This window comes from Phacochoerus africanus, chromosome 11, assembly GCF_016906955.1.
Source record: "Phacochoerus africanus isolate WHEZ1 chromosome 11, ROS_Pafr_v1, whole genome shotgun sequence".
In the NCBI taxonomy this organism is placed as follows: domain Eukaryota; kingdom Metazoa; phylum Chordata; class Mammalia; order Artiodactyla; family Suidae; genus Phacochoerus; species Phacochoerus africanus.
The window spans coordinates 41,822,006-41,842,828 of record NC_062554.1 but is presented as its reverse complement, the minus strand read 5'-3'; the positions used below and the strand labels follow the sequence as shown (position 1 = coordinate 41,842,828).

Here is a 20,823-nt window from a genome sequence, read left to right as displayed (position 1 = left end):
TGGATTGAACTCATGCCATGGCAGCGACAACACCAGATCCTTAACATGCTGAGTCACCAGGGAACTCCTGAGCACAAAATTTTGAGAAAATGTTCTATAAAAGCACTACTGGAAAATCACGAAAAATAGGTCACTTCAAATTATAAACAAGTATGTTTTGTAATAAGTTTATCAGTACAAATGGAAGAGAAAATCAACTATTATGGAAAAATCTAGTCAGCCAAACTAGATAACTTAGACTACCTAAATTCATTCTAATTAGATTTAGTACAATTAACAGAATAGTTACAAGTTTTGAATTTGTTTCTACCTTTTATCACACTATTGTCATTCTTTTTTATTACCATACATAATCATAATTTCACTATCTGGTACATAATCAATTCCAAAATTTTTTTATCTTAAATAGAATAACCGTCTTATTACTTCTTGTTAAGATTATAACACTTTTAAATTAATAAATTAAACTACATAATGGTTTGATCAATATCTACCCCTGGCATGTTTTTTTTTTTTTTTTTTTAGTAACTGGGTTGCCAGTGCACCTGATGAACTGAGTAACTTCAGGGCTAATGGAGCAGATGTGGCCAGAGCAGTCACGAAATTGACTGTTGGCAAGTACTCAAAGGTCAACCCAATAACATGGTCATTGAGCCAGCTGGGAGGATCCAGGAGTGAGACATCTGGTTGCCACAGTAGACTACCCATGTAATTCAGGATTACCAGGTCCATTTTGTACTGACTCAGGCTGCTCAGAAATTCTAGAAGCTGCCTCAGGCCTCACCTCCCCAATCAGCCTTTGGGCACCTCTGAAGTGGCTGGAAAGCCAGAAATGGGTTTTGAGGTAAACTAGTCTAAAACCTAAACTTTGAATTAGCCTGTGTACATGAATTTATGCTTCATTCTGTGTGTATAAACTAAGGGAACTAAATGCTTTAAACTATTGGGAAATTCAACCAGCGAGCACATCTGCCATGTATTCAAACTGTTGATTGTACATATATATCAAAAGTATTGGAGTTCCCATTGTGGCGCAGTGGAAACAAACCTGACTAGGAACCATGAGGTTGCAGGTTTGATCCCTGGCCTTGCTCAGTGGGTTAAGGATCCAACATTGCCATGAGCTGTGGTGTAGGTCGAAGACGTGGCTCAAATCCTGAGTTGCTATGGCTGTGGCGTAGGCTGGAAGCTACAGCTCCGATTAGACCCCTGGCCTGGGAACCTCCATATGCCGTGAGCGCAGCCCTGACAAAAGACAAAGACAAAAAAAAAAAGTATTAAAATAATAGATTTAGAAAACAACCAAGTTATCTGTGAAATTAATCAGAGTTCTACTCCCAAACATGAAGTCATGCCATATTATTGGTTTTCTACTCCTGACTATACATACTCAGATTTACTCTTTGTTTTCTCTCCATTCCCCTTCTCTCCCCTCCCTTCCTTCTCCATTTGTCTTTTTTCCTTCCCTCCCTTCCTTCTTCCATAAAATACATAGCGAGTCCATGCTATGCACCCCATATTGTGTTAGCTGTGGAGACATAAACAAGAGACACCCCATCTCTTAATGGCAATAATATGTTCTAAGTTGGCAGACTTAGATGGAAAATTAGGAAACAAGATAAGGAATCATGATAGTATTATTTAATATTAATAATAAGCAAATATTTTCTATGTGTTGATGCTCTTCTAACCATTTTAATAGTATTTTCTAATGTATCCTTACAACAGCCCTATGAAACTAGTAGAATTGCTTCCCCTCTTCAGAAAGTGAAACTGAGGCCCAGAGAAACTTAAATAACTTGGCCCGGGGTACAGAGCTCATAAGTGGTGGGAAGTGTGATTCAAAAGCTGGGAGGCTGATTCCAGAACCTGTAGTCTTAACCACTAAATTGCACTACACACGAGAGAAACTCTTTAGTTGACAAGCAGGAAATAAATTAAACCACTTAGCTGCTTTATTTTGACTATAAACATTTTAAAAGAAAATATGTATTTTGTGCCTTCCACATGAGTATAATTTTGACCTAGCTTAGTAGCAAATGTTTCATCTTCATTATGTGGTTACTATGGGTTGTACTACTGAGGTTTAGTTTATACTGATCTTTGAATCTATGGGATCTAGTTCTGCTTGAAAATATGCTCCAAATTTTGACTGCAGGACCAGAAAGTGTTTTGGCTACACGAGAGATTGATCAAATAAAGCTTCAAAATAAAAGTCTTTTCAAATGGGTTTGGCATGAGTTCCTGCTGGCTCAGCAGGTTAAGGATCTGGCATTATCACTGCTGTGGCTCAGGTCACTGTGGTTGAGGGTTTGATCCCTGGCCTGGTAACTCTTCTGCATGCCAAAGGTGTGGCCAAAGAAGAAAAATAAATGGGTTTGGTAAAGGATATGTGTGCAGTGAAGATAAATTTCATGTTTAAGCAATGGTAGAGTGTTCCCTTAAGAGAAGATGCTTAATATTGCCCAACTAGGAGTTCCCATCGTGGCGCAGTGGTTAATGAATCCGACTAGGAACCATGCGGTTGCGGGTTCGATCCCTGGCCTTGCTCAGTGGGTTAAAGATCTGGCGTTGCCCTGAGCTGTGGTGTAGGTTGCAGACGCGGCTCGGATCCCGCCTTGCTGTGGCTCTGGCGTAGGCTGGCGGCTACAGCTCCGATTCGACCCCTAGCCTGGGAACCTCCATATGCCGTGGGAGCGGCCCAAGAAATAGCAAAAAAGAACAAAAAAAAAATTGCACAACTATCATTTCCATGGCAATTTTGAGATAAACAAGAGAATCTTTCACTTTGGGAAACTGGTGTGCTATGTATAGCTATAGCCTTATCAGAAAGCTCATATTTCAGATTCTAAAGATAGATGCTTCAGTAATTGTATGTGTTATATATGTATATATGTGTCAAATAGTTTCTATTTCATTTTCACATGTAAATGGGCCAAGTAATCCTAGAAGGGAGAAAAAGTGTTCTTTGTATATTTTGGATGAAAGTTTTTTGAGGTTTTTGTTTTGTTTTGTTTTCCGGATGTGTCTTTTGCAATATTTCCTCTTGGTCTGTAGCTTGACTTTTCATTCTCTTGACATTGCCTTTCATAGAGCACGTTTTCTTTTTCTTTCTTTTTTTTTTTTTTTTGGTCTTTCTGTCTTTTCTAGGGCCCCACCCACAGCACATGGAGGTTCCCAGATTCTAGGAGTCTAATCGAAGGTGTAGCTACTGGCCTACGCCAGAGCTCACAGCAACACCGGATCCTTAACCCACTGAGCAAGGCCAGGGATTGAACCCACAACCTCATGGTTCCTAGTAGGATTCATTAACCACTGAGCCATGATGGGAACTCCAGAGCACATGTTTGTAATCTTAGAAAAGTTCAGCTTACCAATTATTTCCTTCATAGTTTGTGCCTTTGGTGTGATACCTAAGGTCACCACATACCTAAGGTCAATTAGGTTTCCTCCTATGTTATCACCTAGTAGATTTATAGTTTTGCATTTTACATTTAGACCTATGATCCGTTTCTTATTTGTTTTGTTTTATTGTTTTATTATATTTTGCATGAATGGATGACCAGTTGTTCCAGTAACATTTATTTAGAAGACTACCTTTGCTCCATCATCAAACATCAGTTGACTTTATTTTTGTGTGTCTGTTTCTGCAGTCTCTGGTCTGCTCCATTACTTGTTCATCATTCTTTCTCTGATATCATACTGTCTTGATTACTGTAGCTTTATAGTGAATCTTGAAGTCAGGAAGCATCAATTCTCTGACTCTGTTCTTTAATATTGACTCTGGAGGTTTTGCCTTTCCATATAAACTTTGAAGTAATTTTTTTTCATATTTTCTATGACTGGATTTTTTTTATTCTTTTGTCTATCTAGATTTAAGCTATTACATAGAAAGACCTATTTGCTGGTTCTTATAGTAAAAATACTCTTTGCCCTCTTTACTGATCTTAATAATAATTTTAATAAATTATTACTGATTAATTATGAAAGTACATAATTGTTACTTGCATCTGATAATGATTATATGCCTAGAAAAACCAATTTAGTGAAAGGAACAAATGTGTAAACTTATTACAAAAAGTGAATAATTTGAGGGACATATAAGTAGAACTGCTTGGGCATCTAAAACAGATTGTTACAAACTTGGCCTCAGACAGTCAAAAATAGTAAAAATGACTTCATGAGGGGAAAATGGGGATTATTGTTTAATGGTCACAGAGTTTCCACTTGGAATGATGAAACGCTTTGGAAATAGATAATGGTGAAAGTTGCACAACATTATAAATGTTAATGTCATCGTTATACACTTAAAATGGTTAAAATGTTAAAGTTTTATACTATATATATTCACAATTTTTTTACAATTAATAATATACCAAAAACCACTGCATTATGTACTTTAAATAAGTGAATTGTATGTTATGTAAATGGTATCTCAATAAGTTGTTTTTTCCTTTTTTTTAAAAAAAAAGAATGGCTTCACAGAGCCAATGACATTTGATTCTAAAAAGGTAAGAGATTGCCCTCACAGAGAAGAGGGGAAAGGAATTTTAGGCAAAGCTATTTTTGCATTGAGATTTTTAGCTTTTCAGCAAAAGTCTTACTGTAATAAAAAAAAAAAACTGTAAAAAACGTATCTGTAAACCGTGGCCATAAGTCCAGAACCATTAACTTTCCGTCAAGAACAATTCTTTGAATCAAGAAGGTAATTAATGCCAAAAAAAAAAAAAAAAAAGTCAGGGGGGAGGCTGACGTAATTTTGAAAGGGCTTGGAAAAACTCTGAGGAACAAACTAATGAGAATCAGCCATCTTTATATCCTTCTTTCTGACAATGGTCTTCATTACCTATAACTAAGCAATTCTGCTTCCTAATTTCCTTATAAAAACAAATACCTTAAAGTTCTTACGTTATAAAGATCACAGTAACAACCAAATTAAAGAAGAGTCTAGGCTAACAGATGATGAAGACATTCTGGAATATTCTGAAGAATTGTGACTTATTCTTCTTGACACGGGATTTCCAGGCTGGAGTTTTCATTCGATGACTCAGGGCTGAGATAGGCTTATCCCTGGATTTGTTGGGATTCCTGTTTTCAGAACTCATTTCCTAACACTGGGTCCTCAATGACTGAGAGGACAAACCCTGATGTTAAGGAGGTAGGGATCTTCTCCACTAGGCAATGATCATGCCTGGAACTCTGGAATGCAAGCTGTGTCATTCTGACAGGGACACTGCCGAGAACTCGGGATAAATAGCTTAATAAGACATCGGATGTTTCTAGAAAATAAAAACCTTTCCTTCACCTCTGGTACAATGACTGTATGCTATAATAAAAAGAGCAGTACGCTTTGATTCCTAGTATCACCATTTACTACCTGTCTGGTTATGGGTTTGACGAAGCTCCAATTCCTCCCTGTTAAAGTAGGGTTCTTTATACATGGACATTCACATTGAAAGATAATAGAATAAACCAATTTACTTTCAGATGTGCCTTTTATAAACAACAAGTCACTGGATCTTTAAAATAGTTTTACTCCATTATGAGATTCTTACCTACTCCTAACTATCATCTCTTTGGAAATCGGGATAAAATTTCTCTTTTTATTTCAAACGTATCTCAGTATTTTGCATCAGACACAGGGGTAATAAAGGAAGTGTTAGAAGCAAGAGTTGTGGAAAGGCATGATGTTGAGAGGCAAGTATAGAGTCTATACCTTTATCATGTATCCAATCTCCTCATTTTCAAGTACATCCTGACTCTAACTATATTTGCCAAATTCAGAGAAGAAAGGAACTGGTGTGAGCAGACCAGAGGTTTTTGTTTTGTTTCATTTAACTAAAATACATTGAAATCAACTTTTTTTTTTTTTTTTTTTTTTTTTTTTTTGCCTTTTAGGGCCACACCCATGGCATATGGAGGTTCCCAGGCTAGGGGTCTAATCGGAGCTACAGCTGCCAGCCACAGCAATGCCAGATCTGAGCCACGTCTGTGACCTACATCACAGCTTATGGCAACACCGGATCATTAACCCACAACCTCATGGCTCCTAGTTGGATTCATTTCCACTGTGCCACGATGGGAACTCCAAAATCAACATTACTAACATATGATTCTATGAGTTTTAACATGTGTCTAGATTTGTGTAAGCACCATCACAGTCAGAAAGCAGACCAGTTTCATCATCCCCACAAAGTGGCTCTTTGTAATAACATCCTCCTTCCTCCCCCCAACCCTGACAAACACTGATCTAGTCTCTGCAGCTAGTTTCATCTTTTTCCAGAATTTTCATATAAACTTTCATATGAATGGAATCATATTGTGACCTTTTGAGACTGGCTTCTGTCAGCATAATGCCCTTGAGATTTGTTGATGTGTCAGGAGTTTGTTGATTTGTATTTCTGAGCAGTATTCCATTGTTTGCATTTTCCTTTGTTCGTTCATTTACTGGAGAACATTTGGGTGGTATCCAGTTTGGGGCAGTTATGAATAGAGCTGCTATGAACATTCATATACAGGTTTTGTGTGAAAATAAGTTCTCATTGCTCTATGATTTTGCCCTAAAGGGAATGTTTTGCAATGCCTAAAGAATATATATATATATATTATTTTTTTTTTTGTCTTTTTGCCATTTCTTGGGCCGCTCCCACAGCATATGGAGGTTCCCAGGCTAGGGGTCTAATAGGAGCTGTAGCTGCCAGCCTAAGCTAGAGCCACAGCAATGTGGGATCTGAGCCACATCTGCAACCTACACCACAGCTCACGGCAACGCCGGATCGTTAACCCACTGAGCAAGGCCAGGGATCGAACCCCCAACCTCATGGTTCCTAGTCGGATTCATTAACCACTGCGCCACAACGGGGACTCCTAAGGTTGGAATATTTTTGACTGTCACAACTAAAGCAGAGTGTGTGTGTGTGTGTGTTGGGATTTAGGGGAAAAACTGAAGGGCTGAGGTCAAGGTGCATTATCCTACAACACTGGCACAGGACAGACTCCAACAACAAAATTATTGACCCAAAATATCAACAGGTATATAGTATTTACCTGCGCTACAGCAAATACCTAAGAGTGGGAATTACAAGTGTATATGATTAAGTGTATATTTATAAGAAACTGCTAAAATATTTTCCAAGATGGGTATATATTTTGATATTCTCACCAGCAACGAGAGTTCCAGTAGTTCCTCATTCTTACTAGCAGTTAATATTGCAGGGTTGTTTTTTGTTTTTTTGTTTTTTTCAGTTGTATTTGTGGCCATTCTAGTAGGTATATTAGGCTAGATCATCAGAGTTTTAACTTGGATTTCCTTAATGGGAAATAATGTTGATTATATACATGCTTTTAATTTTCTTACTTGCCATCCAAATATCCTTTTTGGTGAAAGATCTATTCAAGGTTTTTTTTCACCCAATTCTTTTTTTTTTTTTCTTTTTTTTGGCTGTACCCACAGCATATGGAAGTTCCTCGGCCAGGGATCCAACCAGCACCACACAGCAGCGACCCTAGCCACTGCAGTGACAACACTGGATCCTTAACCCATTGTGCCACAAGAGAACTCCTTACCCAATTAAATTGTTTGCTTTCTTACTGTTGAATTTTGAGAGTTATACAGTTGACCCTTGCACAATGCAGGTGCCCCAACCCTCCGCACAGTTGAAAATCCAAGTATAACTTACAGTGAGCCTTTGGTATATGTGATTTCTACATATTCTTGGTTCCTCATTCATGGATTCAACCAACTGCAGATCATGTAGTACTATTATGCTTACTATTGAATAAAGTCCATACATATGTGGGCCTGTGCTGTTCAAACCCATGTTATTCAAGGTTAACTGTATATTATGGATACAAGTGCTTTGTTGAATGTGTCATTTACAAATATTTTCTCCCAGTCTGTAGCTTGTCATTTCATTCTCTACATACTATCTTTCACAAAAGAAAACATTCTAGTTTTGAGGAAGTCCAATTTATCATTTTTTAATTTTACAGATCATATTTTTAGTATTTAAGAAATTTAACTAACCACAGGTCATTAAGATGCTCTGTTTTCTCTAAAACTTTTGTGGCTTTATGCTTCCTATTCAGATCTATGATCCACTTGACTGACTTTGAGTATAACGTGATGTTTGGGTTGATACTCATTTTATTATCATACAGATGGCTGTTTGTTCTAACCATATTGTAAAATTATCATTTTTTTCATTGGCTTGCTTTCCTACACTCATCAAAAATCAAATAGCCATATTTGTATGTCTACCTTCCATGGACTTTTTATTCTGTTTTACTCATCTTTGTATCCATCCCTTCATTAATTCTGTGCTGTGTCAATTACTGTAGCTTTATAGTAAGTCTTCAAATTTTTTAGTGTGACCTCCAACTTTATTATTCTTCTTTTAAAAATTTGTTTTGTCTGTGCTAGTTCACTTGCTTTCCCATATCAATTTTAGAATTATCTCATCTAGATCAACAAAAATTCCTGTGAAGATTTTGCTTCAAATTGTGTTAACTCTATAGCTTGGAGACAGTTAATATATTGAATATTGAGTCTTCCAATCCATGAATACAATGTCTTTCCATTTATACATCTATAATTTTTTATCAGTCTTTTGTGGTTTTAGACTACAGATTCTGCCCTGTTTTGATAGAATTTCCTCTCAGGAATTTATTTTTAAATTTCTCATAAATGATATTGTATGGGGTTTTTTACCTTTATATCTAATTTGTCATTGGGAAAAATACAATATGTGGAAATTCAGTTGAATTTTGTGTTGACCAGTATCCTATGCCCTTGATAAACTTGCATGTTAGGAGTTCCCGTCGTGGTGCAGTGGTTAATGAATGCAACTAGGAACCATGAGGTTGCGGGTTCGGTCCCTAGCCTGGCTCAGTGGGTTAACGATCCGGCGTTGCCGTGAGCTGTGGTGTAGGTTGCAGACGCGGCTCGGATGCCGCGTTGCTGTGGCTCTGGCATAGGCTGGTGGCTACGGCTCTGATTCGACCCCTAGCCTGGGAACCTCCATATGCTGTGGGAGCGGCCCAAGAAATGGCAAAAAGACAAAAAACAAACAAAAAAAACTTGCACGTTAGTCCTAGGAGAGTTTTCATAGGTTCCCTGGCATTTTCTGTGTACACAATCACATCCTCTGCCAATAGGAACAGTTTTATTTCATTTTCAGCCTACATGTGCTTTATTTCCTTTTCCCTGTCTTACTGCAACATAGCCCTTCCAGTATGATGTTAAATAGAAATAGTGCAAATGGACATCCTTGCCTTCTTCATGATCTTGGTGATGGGGTAGTCAGTCTTTCACCATTAAGAATATTAGCCGTATATTTGTTGTGGATATCCTTTAGTGGATTCAATAAGCTCTCTTTCATTCCCAGTTTGCTACAGGTTTTGTCATAAATGACTTGTGAATTTTATCAAGTCTTTTTTCTATATGAATTGATAGAATTAGGTATTTCTTCTCTAGCCTGTTCACATGTTGATTATATCGACTGATTTTTTTTTTTCCGAAAAATCATGAATGAACGTGGTATTACTGGGATAAAACCCATTTGGTCATGGTATATTCTTTTTATATATTGTTATATTTGATTTGCTAACATTTTGTTGAGGATTTTTGCACCTATGTTCATAAGGGATATTGGTCTGTTATTTTATTTCTTGCACTGTCTTTGGTTTTGGCATCAGGATAATGCTGGCCTAATGAAATAATTTTGGGAGTTTTCCCTTCTCTTTTGTCCTTTGGAAGAGGTTGTGTAAAATTGGTGTTATTTATTCCTTAAATATTTGATAGCATTTTCCCATGTAAATATCTGGGCCTAGATATTTCTTTTTCAGAAGAGTATTAATTATGAATTCTATTTAATTGATTTAGGGCTATTCAGAACATCTATTTATTCTCAAATAACTTTTGGTAGTTGGTGGCCTTTAAGAAATACATCCATTTCATCTAAGTTGTCAAATTTGTACTCATAGAGTTGTTGGTAGTTTTCCCTTAAGTATTTAATGTCTGTGATTTATTTAGTAATGTCTCTTTTCTTAATTCTGATATTGGTTATTTATGCCTTCTCATTTTTTCTTTATAAGTTTGGCTAAAGTTTTATCAATTTTAATAACCATTTTAAAGAAGCAGGTTTTGTTTTGTTGATTTTTTTCTATCGTATTTGTTTCCAATTTTAATGATTTCTACTGTAATATTAGTTCCTTTCTGTGTGCTTTTTCTAGTTCTTTGAGGTGGAAAATTAGGCTACTAATTTATACCTTTCTTCTTTTCTAGAACAATCAACCACTTGATGCTATTAACCTCACCCTAAGTACAGCTTTAGCTGTTTACAACAAATATTAATGTTATAGTGTCACTTTTGTTCAGTTCAAAATGTTCTCTAACATTCCTTGAATTTTATTCTTTGATTCATGGATTATAATAGCGTGTCGTTTAATTTCCAAATGCTGAGAGAACCAGTTATTATTCTGTTACTGATTTCCAGTTTAATTTCATTATGGTCAAAAAATACTTTGTGGGGAGTTCCTGTAGTGGCTCAGCAGAAATGAATCTGACTATCATCCATGAGGATGCAGGTTTGATCCCTGACCTTATTCAGTGGGTTAGGGATCTGGCATTGCTGTGAGCTGTGATGTAGCCCAGGGGCTACAGGTACAATTTGACCCCTAGCCTGGGATTCTCCATGTGCCACGGGTGCAGCCCTAAAAAGACAAATATATATATATATATGTATATATGTAATTTCAATTATTTTAAAATTTGATAAGTTTGGTTTTATGATTCTAGATACGTTCTATCTTGGCGAATGTTTCATGTGCATTGGAAAAAAATCATATATTCTGCTGTTGTTGGGTGTAAAGTTTTATAAATGTCTAGCCGATCCAGTTGATTGTATTCTTTAGTTCTATGTTTTTTGCTGGCCATATTAGATTACAAGGGCTTCCATAACAAATTATCACAAATTTAAATTATCACATCTTAGAACAACATAAATTTATTACTTGAGAGATCTTATGTACTTTACCTAGTTTCCCCAATGATAACATTGTGCAAAACTTTAGTAAAATACCACAACCAGTGTGTTGACACTGACATGGTCAAGATAGAAAACATCTCCATCACCACCAGCCTCCTTCTCGTAGCCCTTTTTAACCACAGTCACTTCCTCCCCCCCCCCCACCCACCGCTCCTTAATTCCTTAACCTCTGACAACCATTTATCTCTTCTTCATTTTCTCCATGATTTCATGATATTATGTTATGGGATCATTCAACATGTGAGCCACAGATATGAGCAAGGAAAAACAAAGAATTTTGTGCCCGGCCCTTAAAATTAGTCACATAAAAAGGAAAGTCTTTTTAAGATAGTAGGGTCAGAATTCAATGTTCAATTTCTCTTAGCGCAGTTGCCTGATTGTTCTTCTTTTGACCATACCAACGCTTGTGAAGTTCCCAGGGCCAGCGAATGTACCCACCACAGCAGCGACCTGACCCACAGCAGTAACAATGTGGATTCTTAACCCACTGCACCGCAAGGGAAATCCCTGATTCTTTTAACAACCTGTTTAAACCATACATATTTCAAATATAAATGTTAGGGAAATCTATATAAAATATACTTTATGGATAAAACATTAAATATTATATAAATACTAAATAGGAATAAATTCAAATACATAATATATATTTCATACAGATAGACCTTACTATATATGATATTTTTCAGAAGACCCTAAGATCTTTTTTTTATAAGAATATCACAAATTACTACATAATACTCTTCCATCATTTTCTAGCCACTGGTACCCTCACCTGATTGAAGATTTTGAGAATTTGACTTAGAGTCTTCATCATTAAAAATCCTAATATCCTTCAATTGGACCTCAGTGTCTAAGAGGCAACTCCTCCAATATTTAAATTTCTTTGTTCCTTAATTTTCCCAGCTTTAGAAACCTAAAAAAGTAGTCAGTTGGCAATTCAACTTTCTGTCATCCTGCCCTACTAACTATAACCACACCTTTTTTTCCTACTTCTTATTTGTTTCTGTTAACTTCTTTATGTAAGAATTTAAATTGTATTCAAGTATCTACCATATTTTTTAAAAAAAGTTCTGCTCTCTGCTCTCCAGGAGTTCCCGTTGGCTCAGGGGAAACAAACCTGACTAGTACCCATGAGGATGCAGGTTCGATCCCTGGCCCCACTCAGTAAGTTAAGCAATCCAGCATTGCCATGGACTGCAGTATAGGTCGCAGACAGCAGCTTGGATCTGGCATTGAGTGGCTGTGGTATAGGCTGGCAGCTGCAGCTCTGATTCAACCCCTAGCCTGGGAGCTTCCATATGCCACAGGTGCGGCCATTTAAAAAAACAAAAACAAGACAACTGCTGTCCTAACTTCTGCTTCTTCATGTCTAACCCTACCAGTTAAGCTTCTCCAGTTAAAACTTCCAGGAAGTTTATTTACTCTTCATTTACTTTCTCTCCTACCACTCACTTCTCAAACTAGTGCTTTTATTATTCTTTGGGGCAATATCATTAGCAACTTTTTCTATTCATGCTATAGCTCACCCAAGGAGTTGTCACAGATGCCAGTGACTTTAGGTGACATTTAGATTCTGATGTTTTCTAAATTCACCTTTTTTAAACCAAGTCTTTCTCAGCTTCATATCTGTATATTCAAGTCTACTGAACCAACATCTCCATTTAGACGTCTTCAAAGCACCTCAAGTACAGACTGTTCATGTCTAAACTTACCTTTTTTCCTTCCAAGACTTATTTCTCCTACTCTGTTCCATACTTTAATGAATAGCAACCCCCGCCCATGCAGCTGTGCATACCTGGAATAATTCTTAGTTCCACCTCTTCACACCCCTCACCCAGCAGTCAATCGCTATCTATCTCAACATTCTCAAATTCATTGAATTTTCTCCATCCTCGTTATAAGCACCTAATTTCAGGTCAACATTACCTCTCACCTAGGTCACTGAACAGTCTTTGTTATTTAAGAATTATTTATTAAGCACCTACTATGTGCCAGACACTATTCTGGTCACTTGGGATATAACAACAAATAAATACAGATAAAAACCTTTCTTTTATGAAGATCACCTTATAGCAGGTCAAGATATATAGTAATCTCGGCCTGGCATAGTGGGTTAAGGATCTGGCATTGTTGCAGCTGTGGCATAGGTCACAGCTGTGGCTCAGATTCAATCTCTGGCCCAGGAATTTCTATATATTTCCATATGCCATGGGTGTGGCCATAAATTTTAAAAAAAAAAAAAGATAGTAATCAGTGAACATAATATAGAGGTAAACTACATAGTATTTTAGAAAGTGAAAAGTATTACTGTAAAAAAAAAAAAGTCAAACAGAGTAAGGAAAATGCTGATGGGTGGGTATGGGGCTGTCTCCAGTGTTAAATATAAAGAAGATAACATTTGAGCAAAGAGCTGAAGGAAGAGTGTTGATGTGAAAACCCAGAGAAAGAAACAAGTAGGGGAAACAGGCAGTGCAAGATTGCCTTGGACCAGGTTATCTGTGTCCTCTAATAAATGAGCCTGACCAAGACTCATTGTGCCAGGGAGTCTGGTCCTGCTATGCTCCCACTGAAGTGGTTAGAGGAAAATAACCACATTTTTATTTTAGAAATATAATCTCAGAGTTTCGAATACAAAATGATGCCCTATATTTCTGTATCCCTAATACCCAGCTCAGCACCTGACACAATTTATACCTAACATCTGTTGAATGAATGATTATAGCAGGCTGAGACTGGGGGCAGGGAAATTAATTAAAAGACTGTTTCAACACCATAGATGAAAAATGACAAAGGACTGGATTGAAGCAAAACCTTGAGGATGGAGATGAAAGGATAGATTTGAGAGAGATTTAAGAGGCAGAATTTAGGAAGCAGAGATTAGTGGCCAGTTGCTTACATTTGGGCTGTGGCAACCTAGGAGAGATAGGAGAAAGAACAGGGAATCTATTTCTATATGGTTTTGTTTGGCCAAGGAAGGTGATGAGGAAGAGGATAAACTAAGTGTGCTTTCCTTTGTGTGGTTACACTAGTGGAACTGAGGTAGAGATAACTGATGAACTGCACCTATTCAAGAGTGAAACACAAAAGAAGTCTTAGTTTGGGGAGTGAGTAGGCAGTGATCTCAAACTCAGTGGGCCTAAGAATCAGCTAGGGAGCTTGTTAAAACTTCATGTTTATTTATTTTTAATTAAAGTATAATTTATTTAAATGTTTTGGGTATATAGCAAAGTGATTCAGTTATATAAGCATTTATAAGAATATATATGTATCTTTTTCAGATACTTTTCCATTGTAGGTTATTATAAGATATTGAATAGAGTTCCCTGTGCTACACAGTAGGACCTTGTTGATTATTTTATATATAGTAGTGTGTATCTGTTCATTCAAAACTCCTAATTTATCCCTCCCCCTTCTCTTTTGGTAACCTTAAGTTTGTTTTCTATGTCTGTGAGTTGGTTTCCATTTTGTAAATAACTTCATTTGTATCATTTTTTTTAGATTCCTCAAATAAGGGATATCATATATTTGTCTTTCTCTTTCTGGACTTCACTTAGTATGATAATTTCTAGGTCCATCCATTTGCTGCAGATGGCATTATTTCATTTTTTTAATGGCTGTGTAATATTCCATTGTATATATGTACCACATTTTCCTTATCCATTCATCTGCTGATGGACATTTAGGCTGCTTCCATGTCTTGGCTATTGTGAATATTGCTAATAGTGCGGCTGTGAACAATGGGGGGTATGTATCTTTTCTAATTAGAGTTTTCAAAATTTCATCAGTTTAAGCTTAAGCCCAGAGATTTCTTTTTTAGAAGCTCCATAGTAGGGCTCAGGGATCTGCATTTTATGCAAACAGGCACAAACATGGGTGTTCCAGTGCAGAGAGTGTCCAGACCTCACTTTAAGAAACACTAATATTGGTAGTAGATGGGACCGGAGCATATGAATTAAAGGGTACAAGTATGAATGAGAAGAGGATCAAAGGAAGAAATCTAGGGAATACATATTCAGAGAGAGGACTCATTCAGAGAAAGCTTTTGAGCTATGGTCTGAGAGCTCTGCTGTTTACCAGTTCACATCATTGTCCCGGACTCATGGTCCTTCTTGTTTGGAGCTAGGAGTTTGTATTAGACAAAGGGGAGAAAGATACTTTGAAAAGAAACTGGGTTCAGAGTTCCCATTGTGGAGCAGTGGAAAAGAATCTGACTAGTATCCATGAGGACTCGGGTTCGACCCCTGGCCTCTCAGTGGGTTAAGGATCTGGCATTGCCATGAGCTGTGGTGTAGTTCAAAGATGCGGCTCAGGTCCTGCATTGCTGTGGCTGTGGTGTAGGCCTACAGCTACTGCTCCAATTCCACCTCTAGCCTGGGAACTTCCATATGCCATGGGTACAGCTCTGGGGAAAAAAAAAAAAAAAAAAAGGCAGCAGCAGTTGTGTTCAAATTTAGAAGAAACCTGAGTGCCTAAATAAGAAGTTGATCTCAGCACTGTCATCTGTGAAAGTTTTTGATCAAGCCAAGAAGATGGTGAAAGCAGAATTTTTGAAAGATCGGTTTTGGACTGAGAAGGAGAAAATAAAGCAAAATCAGCTTTTGTAAAAAAAGACCCCAGAAAGGGAAAATCAAAAAAAAGGTGCATACTGAACTGTACAAAAAATAGGAAAACCCCAATGAGGAAGGCAAAGGGCTAAAACAGCGATTTAATTGAAGTCTCAGAGGTCAAGGTCAGAGAGAATGTTTAGGCAGGATGGGTAGCAGTGCCAAATAAGACAGGGCTATAAATCCACCTGACACTAAAAATAAGAATATATAGTGCCAAAGGAATTACTGCTGAACAAAGAACCCTCTCATCCACATCTGTTGCTGAGATGACATGCTTTTAACTTTCAAGTCTTGCATTGATCATGGTGAACATTCAAAGTCACTGTGACCTTTTCTGAAATTCTGAAAAAGGAAACAGTTCCTACCTTTGTGTGGTCTTTTGAAGAGAAGTAAATGACCCAGAAAACTAAGAGAAACATCAACATCAGCAGTAATTTACGAACTGCAGCATTGGGAAACAAAGTGACAGCCCTGTGAGAGAGGACAGGAGAAATAATCCCACATTAAATCAAATAAACATGACATTGCCCTGCATACCTATGTTCTTCAATACTTCCAGGATAAGGTTGTGTCCTATACAGCTGCTCTCTCCTGGGTTTCTAGAAAGTTCCATTATATGTTCTATTAGAAATCAGAAACAGCTGTTCTCCCAGAAGCAGAGAGCTGAACTGGGTGAAGCAGGAAAGAATTCCTGGTTCCTGACTCTCAGATGAACTCTCTCCTTTGGGGACACCTCAGGGCTCTGAGCCTTTTCTCTTATCAAGGACTCAGCATGTAGACCAAGCTTTTAGCAACTGTTTACCCTAAGAAACACTTTTTTTCTGATGCCCTCTAATGAATCCTGGTATCGAAATCTCTCTAGGAGACAGACACACATGCACATACCATTACCCTGGTCTTACCTGCCTACAGGGCCTGCCTTCTAAATCTCCCATTTGTTTTTTTAGGCAGCTTATTTCCACCTAGGGTCTTTCTAAAGCAGTTGAGAAACCTTGCCATAAAGGGCAAGGGTGTATTCTTTAGAGAAGGTCATTGTTGAGTGGCCAGAATTTTCATTTTAGAATCCCAGAATCCCAAATGCATGTGGCAAAGAACTAAATTATGGCAGTGTTTCTCAAACTTCTTTTGCCCAGGATCCACAGTGAAAATCATATCCAATCTCATTTCAGGGCACGCACACACACACATACACAAACAAGTTTCAGAAAACAATAATTACCCTTACTACATGCAGCGAATATACTCTACAAAACAACTATTTTGTAGTTACTCTGTTTTACTCTATGCTACTCTAGTCCACTTTTTAAAGTATTTTTCATGTCCAAATAAGACAATTTTTTTAGCCCCTAAAAAGTTGCAGTGCACCATTTGAAAAGCACTGACTGATCTGTGGTTCTCCTTCCCGCCTCTGCCAGTACGCCTGCAAATAAGAGCTGGATGGTACCCACCTATGGATGAATATCTGCTCCATCATGTTTTCATATACGATCCCAGGAATTACAGCCGTCTGGAGTTGCTTTGGTTAAAGCAGTCTTTGCATTTCTTTCTGGGTTGGAGTTTCCCTATAAGCTTCACTGTTCAAAAGATGAACTGTCATTTGTGGCCAGAATGTGCCAGGTGAATCATAGCCCTCCCCTGTGGTGGTTGTGGAAACTGCAAAAACTGGCAGTGGAAAGGGACAAAGGGCACTCGGAGATGTGGAAAAGCAAGGTTTATTCAGCACCAGTGCAGGCTCAAAGGAATCACCTCCAGAGTGTGAGCAGCAGGTCTTTGTTCTCAGCAATTTTATACATTACAATGTCTTGATTTTCCCAGGTAAGCATCCCAGACCCCCCTGCCCCCCTTTCCCCAAGCAGACAGTGTTCCTCCCTAAGAAACTGAGCAAGCAAGTTTACAGAAGTGGAACTGATAAGCAATGCTGGGAACAGGATTAGCAGGGCTGCTGGCTTGGACATAGGGTACATAGATGCTACATTATTACAAGACAGGTGGTATGAGGGGAGCATAGCTGAAAAGACGTGCAGCTATCTTTTCAGCCGGCAGCGGGCGGGGGGGGGGGGGGTTGTTCCTTAGTTAAAACTCTTATTTCATTCCCCCCTCTTGATGTTCAGGGTGCATCTGCACCCTTCAGAGATCATCATCAGTCATTACCCGTTGGTAACCTCTGATAAGTAGCAGGTGCGAGGCTGTTTTTCTTTCAACCGTGGTTCTTGTAAAACCTTTTATAATATTTATCAGGAGAGGTATAAGGCAGGGAATAAGTAGGCACCCCATGAGTATGACCATGATCTTTCCAACCATTGTCTTAATTCCTCCCAACCAAGAGAACCACTTACCAAAGAGACTGTCTGCATCCCATCCCTTCCAAGTTTGTACAGGCACGTGGGCAAGTTTAGTCATGCGGTCAGCGATTTCTTCTACCACCTTTCCAGTATCATCTATTTGTAGACAACAATTACTCAAGTTAAATTTCCCACCAACCCCTCCTTCAGAAGCAAGTAAATAATCCAAGGCCCAGCGATTTTGGTAGATGACATTGCGCATTTTAGTTTGCTGTTGGTTCAATATAGTCAAGGCCATTGCAGTGTCACTTGTTACAAGTTCCAAAACCACCTGTAGTCTGATGATGTGGTTCAGCATAGAGATTGGGGTGCGATATCCCCAAGAGCCATCCTCTGCCCAGGTGGCAGGCCCATAATATTGAATCCATTCTGGGGGCCATTCATCATCTTTCCAGTCTCCAACCTGGAGAGCCCTTCAGTCTCTCTGGGCGCCCTGTGCCCTATATATAGGAACTCCCAGTTGCTCCCCTAGTGACAATGGGAGCAGAAAGAAGGATGGTCTGGTTGTTCCCAGTACACATGCCCCGGCCCAAATGGGGGGAGTATGGAATAGGCCATTTTTCCACAAATCCAATATAATCCCTCTGGTGCCCACCATTGGATGTTAGCACTCATATCCTCCCATGCCTGTCAGAGGTGGGAAAAGTTAGGGGATTAGGCTTGGGCTCTGAGAGGCTGGAGATGACCACCACTGAGTCTTTTGGGCAGTCAGATTATAAAACCTTCGGCCTAAACATGTTAGGCTTCCGACTGAAACATTGAACCGTTCTCCCCACCTCACAAGATGGTTTCTCCCTATAACAGCAGTTCTGAGGAGCCATACCCCATTGGTGAGTTGGGGGTATACAGTCTCATTATGAGGCTCTAACAGGTTCAGTTCCCTGGCTTGCCGAGGCCAAAGGTCTCCTGTGTTCGTTCCCCCACATACATGGCAAGAGGAGATCTTGAGAGTTTGTGCAATAGTTTCTGCCAGGGCTAAGAACAAGTTTTCTTAGTTGTGGCCGGAATGGTGGGGTGTTTTTTATCTCTTCATAAAAGGAATGAAAGACCCTGTGAGAGGCAGCTTGGAGTACAAGCGTGATTCTCTGGAAATGTAGCAGAGCTCCAGGGTCAAGGCCTCTTCCCTTAATGTGAATGCTTATTTTGAAACCCTCCTTCCATTTGGGCTCACTGGAATTGAAACTAGTGAAATTAAACTGGGTTACAAGTTTTAGTCTGACAGTCTGGAGGGGCTGTACCCTTTTGAAGGACAGCTGTTCTGTCTCCCTTATCCCAGGTTGCCCAGGCTATGCCGCTCCAGTAAGTGCATTCCTGGCAACCGCTCCAGGGGGTCCCCCAGCACATATATTTATGCTGGAGCCTATATTCTCTTTCCCATGATGGGCTTCCACATGGTCTAGTAGAGGTCTATGACACATTCATAGCTTCACAGGCATCAAAAAGTATTGATACTGGCAACTCAGGGTTGGTAATTTGGGTCCAATTACTTAGTTGCCCTGATTTATGAGAGCGCCAGACCCCTAACCATTCCTCAGTTGGTGAGTATTAAGGATCAAAGCAAGTATATTGGTCCCCCTGCTGACAGATAGAATAAGTGGGCCTGTTGGGAGTACAACTTCCTTGAATTTCTCCCGGGACAGGAGAAATGAGTGGAGGAAAGCAAAGTCCATGTAACCCCTTGATCTGATTGGGTCACTTGAATGCATGGGTCACATAAGGAAATGGGTCCTGGCAGAGCCAAGGGGGACCAGGTTAACAGCAACAGGCAGCAAACATACATGTTGGATATAAGATAACAGTATATAACAGTAAGAAAGTCTCATGTGGAAGATAAGGCAGTTTATTTTACCGGGCAGCCGATTCCTCAAGCTTCAGCTGTGCGTTGACTGACCAGCTTCCGGTGTGGTCAGAGCAGGGCTTTGAGATCGTCGTCTCCTCCTCTGTATTGTCAGGCGAAGAGATCTCTCTGGATCGAGGGCGGTCTCCCACTCTCCACGGTCATCAGCTGGGCCAGCGGGTTCAACTCTGGAATGATGGATCCAAGCATCTATTCCTATTACTTTGAGAGCAGTGGGGGTGGTTAGAATTCGAGTATAGGGGCCTTTCCATGCCAGCCTCAAAGGCTCCTTTTTCCAGTCCTTTATCCGCACCTGGTCCCCCAGCTTGTAGGGGTAAACTGTTATGCTTAAGGACACAGGTATTCTATCTGTGACCCATCCATGCATCTGAGAGAGAGTGAGCCCCAGTCCTTGTAATTGTTTACGTAATTCCAAGTTGCCCAACTTCCTAGTGTTTCCTCTTAAATTGAACAGCGGAGGTGGCCTCCCATATAAGATTTCAAATGGCAAGAACCCTATTCCCGCTCAGGGCGAGCACCTCACTTTTAGGAGGGCCACCGGCAACATGTCTACCCAGGGCAAGCCAGTTTCCTGACATAACTTTGCCAGTGTCTGTTTAAGGGTCCAGTTCATGCGTTCTACTTTCCCTGAACTTTGAAAGCGATAAGCAGAATGTAATTTCCATTGGATCTGTAAGGCTTTTGCCACCTGTTGTACTGTCTTGGCCATAAGTGCCAGTCTGTTCTCTGACCCGATGGTCAGAGGCATTCCATATCTGGGAATAATGTCTCTCAGAAGTGCCCTGGCTACTTCTCTTGCCTTTTCAGTTAGGGTAGGCAAGGCTTCTTCCCATCCTGAAAAAGTACAGATAAAAACTAGTAAGTATTTGTACACCTTGCTTGGGGAGACTTCAGTAAAGTCCACTTCCAGATCCTCAAGTGGGGGCAGTCCACAGTGTTGTGTCCTAGCTGGTCTGCTGGGCCCC

The 20,823-nt window shown here is 39.2% G+C and overlaps 1 protein-coding gene across 2 annotated transcripts in view; it reads right to left on the bottom strand.

Annotated features, from left to right (window-relative positions):
• The window catches only part of LOC125111802 (NXPE family member 2-like), a 31,167-nt gene extending 13,928 nt beyond the window's left edge, over window positions 1–17,239 (bottom strand). The window contains exons 1-2 of one of the 2 annotated variants that reach the window (XM_047753903.1): window positions 17,107–17,239; window positions 16,024–16,129 (exon numbers count right to left, since the gene is read on the bottom strand). In XM_047753903.1, the coding sequence (XP_047609859.1) occupies window positions 16,024–16,129; window positions 17,107–17,132 (132 nt within the window). In that variant the 5' untranslated portion in view covers window positions 17,133–17,239. Of the gene's footprint in view, window positions 1–16,023; window positions 16,130–17,106 lie in introns of those variants that run through there. The other variant, XM_047753904.1, reaches the window with a different exon arrangement.
• Between the last annotated feature and the right edge of the window lie 3,584 nt (window positions 17,240–20,823).